The 13,380-nt window shown below is 38.7% G+C and overlaps 1 protein-coding gene and 1 long non-coding RNA gene across 2 annotated transcripts; one reads left to right on the top strand and one right to left on the bottom strand.

The window, feature by feature from the left end:
* Positions 1 to 1,225: 1,225 nt before the first annotated feature.
* On the bottom strand, positions 1,226 to 12,807 carry LOC118754324. Its single transcript, XM_036489198.1, has 2 exons — positions 12,614 to 12,807; positions 1,226 to 2,455 (listed from the first exon to the last, which is right to left on the bottom strand). The coding sequence occupies exons 1-2, from the start codon at positions 12,765 to 12,767 to the stop codon at positions 1,653 to 1,655; spliced, it is 957 nt and encodes a 318-aa protein (XP_036345091.1). The 5' UTR covers positions 12,768 to 12,807; the 3' UTR covers positions 1,226 to 1,652.
* On the top strand, positions 11,710 to 13,378 carry LOC118754325. The gene is made up of 2 exons (XR_004994878.1): positions 11,710 to 12,421; positions 12,481 to 13,378. It is a non-coding gene; the product is annotated as an uncharacterized LOC118754325 (long non-coding RNA).
* Positions 13,379 to 13,380: the final 2 nt, after the last annotated feature.

Raw genomic sequence — 13,380 nt, forward strand, 5'->3', positions numbered from 1 at the left:
TAGAAACCTTATGCATACAACATCGATTTCGGTGGCATACAAAGATACACATAATTATTGCTTGCAAAGGTACTAATTTTGATACGATATTCATATAGTTCCATATGTAAATTCTGCTTTTCTGATACATTTTAATATATGGCACATACGAGTACAAACAAAGCGGTAGCATTTTAAATTCGGGTTAATTTTTTTTACTATGGATATGTTTTCGAGATATTTGCAATTTACCGTTATTCAGCTTAAAGCAAAAAATGGTTCCTTTTAATCACGTATGTATATCTTACGAGTCAATTTAAAAATCTTAATATAAAATACGGCAAATGAAATTTTCCATAAACCGTGCATACATCACTTTCCGATAGGGCTTATAGTTTTTGACAAATTAATTAATCATTCAATTTTTTTTTATTTTTGAATGAAAAATTGAAAAAAAAATCAAACTTTAACAGAAAAAAATAAAAAAAACAGTTCTGTGCCAAATTTTTACTGATGAAGAAAATCGATGGACAAATACGAAATAATGAGTGGTCAAATGAAAATGCGCAAAGATTTTTTGTATGAAATATAAGTAGAAAACCGTGTTACTTAGGTGTACGCGGCGTATGAGTAACATTCTTTCATGCTCTTCATAAAAATAATCTTGCGCCTTTTTATTTGACCATTCATTATTTCGTATTTATCCACCGATTTCCTTCATCAGTAACTTGATTTTTTTTTTAAACAGAACAGGCTTTATTACAAACGCAAAAATTTGGCATAGAACTGTTTTTTTTTTAAGTTTTCTTCTGTTAAAGTTTGATTTTTTTTAATTTTTTCATTAAAAAATAAAAAAGCTGGAATGATTAATTAATTTGTCAGAAACTATAAGCCCTATCGAAAAGTGATGTATATACGGTTTATGGAGAATTTCATTGCCTTTCATTTATATTAAGATTTTTAAATTGGTTCGTAAGATATACGTGATTAAAAGGAACCAATTTTTGCTTTAAGCTGAATAACGGTAAACTGCAAATATCTCGAAAATGTATCCATAGCAAAAAAAATTAACCCGAATTTCGGATTCACCGAGCAATTCTACATAGGATTCCCCATCGCTGGAGCATCAGATTGTATGGGAAATAATACTCACCCCTGTAAATAGTGTAGAAGTTCTACATACATAAGGATATTCTTTGGCTAAAGTATGTACCAGCTCATTTAAAGAAATATAAAATGCAAAGGGTACAAAAAATAAAGCCTTTATTTCAATTCCACTGGAAACAAAAAATATTTTTCTCTAATAAAAACAACAGATTTCACAATACACATGTTTCGGTGTGCATGCAGGTATATAATGTATGTATTAGTGTCTAACTGTGTGTATGTAGGTAGGTGTGTGAGTGTGCGTTCAGGCGCTAGAGTATAAAGGTGTTCATGTGCGTAATGTTTTTTTTTTTTTGAAATCTTATATTGTAGACTTCGATGTGAAAATAAAGCGATCGCAATTCACTTTCACATCGGTCTACCCTGTTTTCACCACTGCTACTTTCACGTTCACGTCCACGATCACTTGCTCTTGGCTCTGTACTCCCAGCACTTCCGGCATTACCACGATCAACACCACCTTAACCACCGCATTTGCTATACGTTACGCATCGCACGTGTACGCCTCAGTCGGCATTATCCAGAATGGCATCAATCAGCGCCACCACCTTCTGCCGGAAGCGACGATTCTGTTTCCCGGACATTTCCTTCAGAAATGGATGCAAGCTGTTGAGAAATGATTGATCAGCATCAGGTGAGGAGGGCATTAAACATTGGCGATGATGTTCATTTTTACTTTTAATCCACTCGGCAAACTCCGTCAGATCGACGGCAGATGCACTACGCGGAGTTGGTTGCGAATCCGCTGCTGCGGCAAAAGCACTATTGTTTGCCGCATTACCGCTGCCACCTGTAGCACCACCGACGATGGCACAAGCATTCATGCTGGGAACGGCTGTTGCTATACATCGTCCATGCTCTGGCGTTGTTGTACCCTGTTCCGTTTTGATGGCGGTCGGTGCCGGAATTACGACTGGTACTGGTATGGCGCACGGGGCCGCCATTGGCGGATGCACAGTTATGCGATGCTGCTGTGTTGTAGCTCCTTCATGCAGCGAAACCACAACATCTTCCTCGGCTATTGCCACCTCTGTGGCATTGGAATCTTTGGTGTCATCACTGCTGACTATAGGTAATGGTATGTGATTGATGCGCGTCATGGGCGGTTGCGGCGTCATTTTGCGTTGCGCAATTATACTTGACGAAGAACTGCCGTTCTTTAGGCGCGTCTTTGTGTAAGGAATCAAGAATTGCAGATACTTAGATAGGTAATATTTACGCTTGCCTCTACCAGTACTAGTGCGTGACAACTTCAACGATCGGAGGAAACTACTCCTTATTGTGCGCCATCTTTCGCGGCAATTTCGCACTGCAAGTAAAAAAGAATTGCATATGAAACTGTTTTCATTTAATTGACACTTGTTTTTCAAATGTAAATACATAACTAGTATGTGATAACTCAAAAGATCGGATGATTTTGGAACCAAACGTGTTTTTTTTTACAAAAGGTATTTGTTGAGGAGTAGGCAAATGTTAGTTGTTGCATAAATTCTTAGATGTTTGCATATCCAGCACATTTATAATATGGGTGTGATAAAATTTCTGTTGGCTGCTGTAGAACCATCGAAATACTGCAACGATAACTTTCCTAACACAAAACTCCACCAGTCCAGAGTTTCATTTTAAATCGCCCAGAGAGAAACCCCCAGAATGATAAAGGGACGAAGCGGAGTTTGGAAAATATATACCACAATTATGATTCATGTATGTACATAAGAGTGGTCCAAAAATGCATGCGAAAAAGTAAAGTGGGAATTTTTATGCCCTCACCCCCTTGGATTGTTCTATACCGAAAAAATATACCCCTATTTTTTATTTTGAAATCAAAATATATTTAGAGATCGCTCAAAGCGTTCAAAGTTTTCCATGTATTTTATATGAAAAAAAAACAATTTTCGTAGAAATGGTATAGAAATCTTGAAAATCAATATTTTTTTCCATTCCCAATAATATTACCCAATTATTTATTTAACCATTCCTTTATAGTAACTATATTTTATAGGTCCGCCAAAACCCTCAGAAAATGTCAGAAAATGCAATAAAGAAAAAAATAAAAAAAATTGGTATTAAAAAATGGTGAAATAAACAATTGGGTATTGTTATTGGGAGTCTCCTGAAGAGAACCACAGTTTTCTGATCGTAAAATATTGATTTTCAAGAATTCCACACCATTTCTACGAAAACTTGTTTTTCCCCATATAAAAAGCATGGAAAACTTTGAGCGCTTTGATTTTGATTTCAAAAATAAAAAATAAAAAATAGAGGTATATTTCTTTCGATATAGAATAATCCTAGGGGGTGAGAGCATTAAAATTCCGACTTTCTTGTTTTGGACCACCCTAATGTACATACATAATAAAGGAAAGTTCTCTGTAGTTATGTTTTATGAAAATACACGTCTAATAAAATATTTACCTACACCAAATAATAATATGTGAAGTATATGTATGTATTGCTCAACGACATTTACATATATAGGAGAGGTTGACTTTAACATCACAAAATTGTTGTCTGGTCACGGCTGAATCCAGCTCTACCTTCCGGAACTTAGCGCCCAAGATAGTCGAAACATAACGAAACTAGGAAGCTGTTCGTACCATAGGGCCTAGAGATATACGCCGCCGAGCCACGCCGCCGTCGTTTTTTTGTCATTCCTCACGCGCCGCCGCCGAGTTACGAAAATATCGGCGCGGCGGCGGCGGCGTTCGGCGCCTAAAGAATTTTGTACAAAATTTTCATGGTGTATGAACATTGAAATACGCCGTTTGAAGGAACTAAATACCACTCGTATAAAAATACAATTTTACGAAATGAAAATTACATTTTTAAAGAAGATTTTTTTTCATAATTTGGGCCACTGGAGAAGAATATGATCTCCTTTATTTTTCCAAAAAGAGTGTAACTCAGAAAAAACATAGGTAACATATTTTTCGATCGAAAACGTTTATTACAGTTAAATTAGGGTTCCACCCTACTGTTAATCTAACGATTTTTTCCGCAGTCAATTCTTTTCAATACTCCAACAATACTACTTTCTTATAAACATACTACAACAAGAAAGTTATAACCAGGGAACGGATTTTTAGGACCTAAAAACCTATAAAAAAAGGCAAAATAAAATAGCGAAAAAGGAAGGAAAAGGCACTAGGTATTGCAAAAAAAGCAAAATAAGGCACTAAAAAAAGACAGAAAATACGAAGAACAATCAAAAAATACATTTATTTTAGAAATGTTTATATTACAAGTAAAAAGAGAAAATCTATGAACTAGTTTCATTATAGGAAAAATTTGTACTTTGAATCTTTGACTATTTTATCCTTTCGAGTTTCTAACTCATAAAACTTTAATCTGTATAGTTGTAGTAACATTGAACCACAAGATGCATTTTGAAGTTTTCTGGCAGCATTTTCATTCGATTTTCGCGAAGAAAAGCCTTGAATGTACTAAATGTGCGCTCGACGTAAGTTGATACAAGTGGAGCCCAATTTAAGTATGGAACGTTTGAAACGTTCATATTATCGGGAATAAGGGGCGTTTTCCTCGTCCTTTACAATTTTATCCACACCCCTTATTGTCTCCAAGCCTACGTTAGCTGAGAAAACGGCTTTGAATTTTTCGAACACCAATTTGGCAAGAGGTCCCTGCGCCTCTATAAGCCGCATGGCATGTGTATATTTTTTAATCTTAAAAAAAAAAAATTAAATGCTATAATCACTTTTTTAAAGGTAGAAAAGGCAAAAAAAAGGCAAATATCTTAAAAAAGGCAACATTTAATGTGTGTATATGGAATCAGGGAAAGCTAAATCGTGGACATTCTTGATCGAAAATACTCTATCTCTTTAGCAGAAAAAAAGGCAATTTCCATAAAATCCGTTCCCTGGTTATAACACATCAAAAACTTTAATGCCAATATCCTAGAAAGCAGTTTAACAGAAGCTGCTTCATTGCATCTAACTCCTCAATTATTAGAGATAGAAGAAAGACAAGTTGATTTTCGTGTGTATTTTTTATATTTTAAACAGACTTTCAATAAAAAGCAAACACTTTTTTTTGCTAAATTTTACATTCGTAAGTTATTTTACTCTAGGGTCCCACATACGTATACAAGTAATAGGTGGCTGTGTGAAAATTATGTTGGCATTCCTTAGTGGTAGTCAAATCCCAGAAATGTTTTGCTCCTTCGCATCGCAATGTTTTCTACACAGGGTTAAAGTTCCTCCTTTTTGGTAACAATTAGTATTTTTCATTACATTCGGTTCTCCTTATAAAAATTTGGAGCTTAATATTTAAGTGGAAATTTAACCCATCTATAAGCCATTTTTTTAAACAGTGGGTCAAAAAGGGCCGTTCTGTTTCGAGTTGATTGGTTAAACTTTTGGGAAAGAGTAGATCAACCTTAATGCCTAATGCTGACGAGATGACATAATAAGATTAGTAGCCTCATGGCTCTTTGGAATCTACCTTAAGGGCAGTAGCGCCGGCGTTTCCAGACGCGCCGGCGTCGCCGCTGATTCTTTTTGAAGTTGACCACGTCGCCGCCGCAAAGCCTGTCGGCGTAAACCTCTAATAGGATCAGCATAAAAGCGAAGCTAATAGCAAATGAGCGTTTGGGTTTGGTTAAAAGAAAAACTTTACTGGCTGTTATATATTAGACAAGATACTGTGAATAGAGCCAACAACTCAATTCCACCTCCCGACGAACTACTTGACGTAGTTCCGGGGGACAGCACGAAACGGAGTTGCCTCTATCCCACGATATCTGAATTTTGTATGCCATTGAAACTAATACGGCTAAGTAAATTGGCGTTGATCAATACTACCAACTCCGTCAGAATTGGGAAGTATGTAACTCTTCAAGTCATTTGATATCAAATGGTAATACAGGCAGGGCGACACTGTCGCGTAATTTAAGTATAATAGATTGGCGCTTACACACTATGTTAGTGTTTGGCCGAGCTTCTCCTTCGAACGGTGATTGTATTTTTATGAGAAGCTTTTTCATGGCAGAAATGCACTTGGAGGTTTTCCATTGCATGCCGAGGGGCGACCGCAAACAAACACTTTTTTTTTTGATGTTGCGTTGAACCGGGCTTGAATTCAGACGCTGCAGAATGGTAGCGCGCACTGGTAACCACTACACCACAGCTCAACGTTAAATCGTCTGCGGCATTCGTCATCGCCAATGCGCAAAGGCCTGTAAATATTTCGCAGAATCTCTCCCTCGAAAACTTCAGGAGCCCTTTTAAGTAGACGTTTTCAGTGTCCATGCCTCCACGCATGTACGACGAGAGAGGACTTTATTCTCAACTTCTTACTTAGTCCAAAGTAGCTCTTGCTGGCAAGAGTGATTCTCCCTTGAATTTCAAGGCTGACATATTTATTGGTGTTAATGCTGGTTCCCAAATAAGCGACGTCGTCTACATTTTCAAACTTATAACTGTCAACAGTGATGTGCTTACCAAGACGCTTAGACTCTGACTGTTTGTGTGTTGACTTCGTGCCAGAATAAGCAAAGTCTTTCAAACTACATACATATCTTGCCTACTGGCTTTCAATTGTCTTACGAAAAACTTTCAACGATCTTAGCCAGCGTGGCCTTGTTAGACCCACTTGCATTACTTCTTTTTCATTGTTTTCATTTATGAGTTTCGGGGGGTGAAATAACACAAACGGCAATAACGCAAAATTTGCTTTATTTCCTTTTTAAATTGGAACTAATACCAAAATCCAAGTTTTGCTTTATTTCCCATTGCTTATTTATACTATTTGTAAAAAAACAGTTTACTGACAGAAGCAAAAAGAACTTTGTTTATTCCAAAAATACAATTAAACCAAGGCACATTGGACAGGTAGTATAGCAGCTGATTTGATTTTTTTGTTTTCAAATTATTTGTTCTCGAAAATGTCAAATATTTTTAATTTCTTCTCACAAAAATTCTAAATTGTTAAAGTCTATTTGCATGTAAAACCTTTTTCCATACAAAACCAGCGAATGAATAGCTGCTTTTGGAACGCTCGCCCAACTCGGCAGCACAACCGCTGATTACTGGGCCTGGCACAGGATGGATTAATTCTTCGAGAAGCAAACCAATTTACTAAGAAAGAAAGTTGCAACAATTTTAATTTTTTCAATTTAAATTTGGTATCTTTTTGTATTTCACATGACACGCTTTGATGTAGAAGAAAAAATTAGAACAGTTTTTGACACTTTCGATACCAGAAGCAACAACAAAATACAGGCAAATGTTGTTTTTGCTCAAATGCTCTCAACCTGTTTGATAGGCCTTGAATTAAACAAAAAATGTGATATAATTCATATGAAGAAAGTAATATTCACAAAATATTTTTACTTATGAAAAGTCTAACAAAATATAGGGAAAGCATCGTCTTCAATAACTGCTCGGCATATTGGACATAGCGCTTTTGTATGAATTTTATCTGCATGCTTTTTACTATGTTAAAAACATTGCTGGAAAACCTTAAAATGTTTACAGGGAACGATGTCGCATTAAACAGATGAAGTAATAAAACTGCTTTCTCGCTTTATTTTCTGACATTCGGCTGCCTTATAGTCCCATTTTATAGGCAAATTTTCAAATAAGGCAGTGGCACCTGGTAAATTTCACTATGGGTGGGATGCATGCAGACATTGAAAAGCAGTTTCAGAAGTGAACTGGTTTTATTTCATTACTAGCAGACCCGGCGAACTTCGTCCCGTTTTTGGTCCAACATTTTCACCAACAATTCACGTTTACGATTTTCATTGGCACATTAGTCTGCTAAGATTAAGGTTTGGTGGTCATTTGTCGCTTTAAATAACCTAAGGAAAGTGTTATATCCGTTCTTGAAATTCTCCAGTTGTGCGGCATTTCATAGCACGGTTATTAGCAAAGCGAAATAAATTTTTTCCTCTTCACTCCCTGGCGGCAACAATGACCCGGTTCTATAGTGAATGTCCTAGAAGCTTTACAGTATAGTAGGTGGTTCAGCCGCTCTCGAGCCTTGCGAAAACTAACAAACGGCTTTCTAAATATATATTACTTGAGATATATTATATATTATAATTATATTTCAGTATCCGTTGTTTCTGATTGGCGCAAAAAAATCTTGCCTAGTGACGAATTCGCCCCTTGATATGGTCGTTACTTAAAGCTATTTATATTCGAAATTGCATGAAAATTGGAAAACAGGAATCTATAAGCTTATCCAGGCAAAAAGCTACCTACGCACCGAATTTTAAGCCAATCGAACCGTAAATACGATTTTTTCGAATAGATCAGTCTCTGGTCTACTTCTCGGAAAAAATTTACCATATATCCTAATATATGCTAAAAAAACTACTTATGTACCGAATTTTAAGCAAATCGGACCATAAATACGATTTTTTGGAATAGATCGGTCCCTGGTCCACTTCTCGGAAAAAATTTATCACATATGCTACTACATGCTAAAAAGCTACCTGCGCACCGAGTTTTAAGCCAATCGGACCGTAAATACGATTTTTTCGAATAGATCAGTCTCTGGTCTACTTCTCGGAAAAAATTTACCATATATCCTAATATATGCTAAAAAAACTACTTATGTACCGAATTTTAAGCAAATCGGACCATAAATACGATTTTTTCGAATAGACCGGTCCCTGGTCCACCTACCCGAAAAAAAGAAAAAATTTAGTCTAAAACATGGTGGTTACCGAAAGCTATTTGTATACAAAATTTCATGAAAATCGGACCAGCCGTTCGCGAGATTACCTGTTACAAAAAAAAGGGACTTCTCTTTATATAATTAGTATAGATTTTTCTTTTTTCTAAACGGTTATAATGCCACTAGTGCATAATTGCGAAAGGAGGGGATGGGGGTGCGGGACGCGAGCGCGAGCGCGACGACGAACGCGGCGCGGCGCGGGGTGGCGCAGGCGGCGCGCGAACGCGGACCGCCGCGACGCTGGGCACTTTCAAAATTGTATATTTACAAATCCATTTAACTTGTTCATGTACTACTTTTTGTCAAATGTAACTGGGTGACTACCTACATATGTGCACTATTTTGCTTTATTACTCAAATTGTTAAGTTTAAAAGTTGGTCTTATTGCTCAACGAGAAATGAACTAAAGCAAATTTGTGTTGTTTCACATTCAATTGGGAAATAACACAAATTTGCGTTATTGCCGTTTGTGTTATTTCACCCCCCAATGGAGTTTCTAGTCTTTTTTTGCTACTTCCCCCAAGGATCTAGTCAAGACTCCGTGAGTTTTTACCGCCGTTATTTCGGCTTACTCCATTGATAGTTAGCGTTTGATTAACCACATTTTTCCACCAAATTTCCCCTTTCACAGTAACGGAGTCCTCCTCACTAATCGGTGAGGTAGCCAGCCGGTGAGTAGTATACCGATCTTGTGGGCGGCTTTAGATAGATGTAGTCTGTTGCCATTTCCACGGGTCAACAAATTGGCCTTGTGTATATCACCAGAGAGCTACCAGATTACTTCTGAAAGTCACAAGAAATTTCGATGTTTGGTCTGTTGGTATCTCGGTTTGTTGCAAGTTCAGAAGAGAAACACGCATTTGAACGCCTGCACTAAAGCGTAACAAGGTATTTGTATTGGTTACTGCAATTGTTGTATGTGTTTTGGTTGTGGACTTTTACAATTCGAGAGGATACAGAAACACCAAAAACTTGTATTTGATACGATACACATGTCGAACTTTAAATCATCAGGGAAATTTCGTAAACTTTATACTAAATACTCCCAAATATTATGTACATATATCCCGACGGGCACATACATATGTATGTATATACATTAGACCGAGTCGGTCGCTATATAAAAAAAAAATTGTAATTGGACCACTAGTTTGAAAGCTTACTTTGAGAGGATTTATGCGCCGTAAACACTTCTATCTTTGGCACGCTCCAAAGCCAGCCAAAAATGATTTTCTTCTTACCTCTTTTTATTTATGATCAGATTTTAAGATGTGGGAGCTAAGCACCTTTTCAGGAATACGGAGAAATGCATCACTTAATATAAAGTATACATTTACGGTACTAGAATTAAATTTGGATGGGTAGAAGTTGTGAGTTAACTGGACAAAGAAGGTAACTGAGGGCAATATGATCTTATATATGAAAGTATATAGTAGTAGGTACTTAACAATATCTTTTTAACGATATACTATACGTATGGCGCATATAACAATTCAAAATTGCCTTACAAATAAATAAAAGCTAAGTTATGAAGAAAACTCGACTTTGGCTGTTTTTCGGACGTATCAGGAACGGAAAATTTTATGACGCTTTCCAAGTAACCTTTCGAACCAGTTGGGATGATTACAAACTTTTTCTCCGTGACCCTGTCTAATAAGCACATATCCATGTGCATATGTACATGTGTATACACCCAGCTAGCAAAATTGCCAGAAATCTGTTAGATATCCGTCAGACTCGGCGGCAAAAACGTCTGAAATCTTTATGATTTCTGGCCGATATCGATCAGAGAAGCATATGGAGAGGTTGACAGGAAGTCTAACCGACACTTCGTGGGAAATTCTGATTTAATTGCCGACGATTCTGAAGGATATCTTATAGATGTCTGACCAGAAAATAACGGGAAATAAGAATAATAAGACGTGTCTGTCCGAAATCGGATAACGAAACAAATAAAATTCTCCAGAAACTTTGCCGAGAAATCTGTACGAAACCTGTAAGACTTGTCTAAATAATAATAATAATAGATTGGCGCTTACACATATGTTAGTGTTTGGCCGAGCTTCTCCTCCATCTTGTGGCGTGCGCCTTGATATTGTCACACAAAGCGGAGGGACCTACAGTTTTACGCCGACTCCGAACGGCGATTGTATTTTTATGAGAAGCTGTTTTTCATGGCAGAAATACACTCGGAGGTTTGCCATTGCCTGCCGAGGGACGACCGCTGTTAAGAAAAAACCTTTTTCTAAATTTTTTGCGATGTTGCTTTGACCAGGGCTTGAACCCAGGTGCTGGCGAGTGAAAGCGCGCACTGCTTACCACTACACCACAGCGGCCGACTTGTCTAAATAGTCAACTTTTGTGCGACTTGTCTGATATCAGAAATTGTCTAGCAGATGTGCTAGCTGGGTACATTCATCCATATGTATGAATACATATATGCATGTTCAGAATGTGCAAGCACTTCTAATTTTGAGCTTACTTTGCACTTAGCACGAAAAAGGGAGATAGGTACTCAGAACTTTTTCTTACTTCAAACTAGTGCTTAGCGCAATTCTGTTCTTGGATGACTTAAAGTTCGCACTTTTAATAGCAAATGCTCCACCGAATATCGGAAAACGCATTTCGTAGAGCAAACAAAGTCGTAGCGGCGCTGGCTGCAAGCGCCACAAAAACTAAAATAAAGCAAAGCATATTGATAAAACTCTATGCACAAACATTGTAATCGCAAACAACGCAATACGAGCCCAAAGTGTCTGAAAATGGCATAGAATTGCATCAACAGCAACCAGCGAGAGAGACTAAGCGAGAGCGATTGTGAAAACCACACAAGATAATTGAAGTGTATGCGAGTGCGGTTGAAGGTATGGTGTGACAAAAGCTCTGAGCACTGAAAATGCAATATACATACTATGTATGTAGGTATGTGCATAGAGGAGGCAAGCGAGCAAGCAAAGCTTCTGCTGCAATTGCAGCTGCCTTGCTGCGATGCCGTTGTCGTGCTGATGTATTAAAGTACTGCCTTGCGTCGCGTTTCGTCTCATCCTTGTGCGCCGCGCCATGTCGCACATGCAAATGCAGCAAAACACGGCAACAAGTAAACAAACCGATTGGCTGGCGGCTGACGAAGCGACGTGGTGCGACGCCCCACTCGAAGGCACCTACACAAGCTCGCGCTATCGAAAAGCCACATTGTAAGAAGTTGGGGGCGCAGCAGTGGGTATGGTAACTGAGCGTATTGAGGGCGCTGCCAGTGCCAACTGACCAACATATTCTACAAGCGAACGACAATCGTAGAGCTGCGTACGACGTACGATATATGTGCATACGATGACGGGTGAGGGGAGCGCAGCGTTGGCGAGGTGTAGGGTGTGGGGTGAGAGCGACTGGCGAGCGTTGAAGTGCAGTGTAGTACATGCATTGTGAATGCGAATGCAAAAAACTTTGAAGAACGAACGGCACGCAATTCTACGCTGCGCTCTATTGTGAGCTGGTAACTTGCCATAGTGCTAGTAAATGCGAAAGCTCAACCGCATGAACACACACAAATGGGAAAACAACACCAGAAACAGTAAGAAAAATTGTGCATTGACAACAATAGCAAATTGTAAACGCTAAATATTATAATAGCAATAGTGCATACACACAGTTGCAACAACAATGCCAGCACTAACAACAATTATGGTTATTAGCAATAAAGACGAAATGGGAGCAGCTGCGACGGCGCCAGCCAGCAGGCAAACAATGCTTTTCGCTTACATACCAGTGTCTTTCGTCTCATTGGCGACCTCCTGCCAGGCCTTCTGGGTTTCGTCCTTCTTGCTGTAAGCTGGTAGCGTCGAGTTCCAAAGGCACGGATGGTTTTCGACCAATTGCACAAAGCGCACATTCAAGACAGGATCATCCTTGCGCGCCATGCGGACAGCGGGCGGCGCAGCAGTTGCGCGTCGCTGACGACCAGACCGACGACGAGAGTGTTGACGACGTTTGATGATGATGACACCGTCCGCCAAATGCACAGTGGCTGCTAGCAATCGTAATGCTGTGTCTGTCGCACCTGTTATCGTATTACCACCACCGCGCTATATAATATACAATAAATTGAAGCCACTCAGACGGCTGCCCTCGTTCGCGGTTTAGGCGCAGAGTGTGATGCGACGCGGCGTATATGTATTTTGAGTGAGTCGATATGTGTATATATGCGAATGTGTGTATGTGTGTATGTGCTTTTGTATTTTGTATGCGACGCGAATTAAATAGTGAACGACGGTGCAGCAAAATCAACTTGACTGAACGAGCGTTAAGCGAAAACTGAAAAAGCTGCATTGACGACGGCGGCGCCCCAACAACGACGGCTACTACTGCAATGGCAAATGGCAACAGCAAAAGCAACGGCAACGGCGGCACATTTCAGCCAGCACGAAGAACGCGCGCCGTGAGCCAAAACAGTAGCACAGTGTGCTCGTTTCTTCACAAGTTAAACTAAAAATTGTAACTGCTAAATAAAAAACTATCAAGGCCAATGTAATA

This window comes from Rhagoletis pomonella, unplaced genomic scaffold, assembly GCF_013731165.1.
Source record: "Rhagoletis pomonella isolate Grant_MI unplaced genomic scaffold, Rhpom_1.0 Rhpom_scaffold_03709, whole genome shotgun sequence".
Lineage (NCBI taxonomy): Eukaryota > Metazoa > Arthropoda > Insecta > Diptera > Tephritidae > Rhagoletis > Rhagoletis pomonella.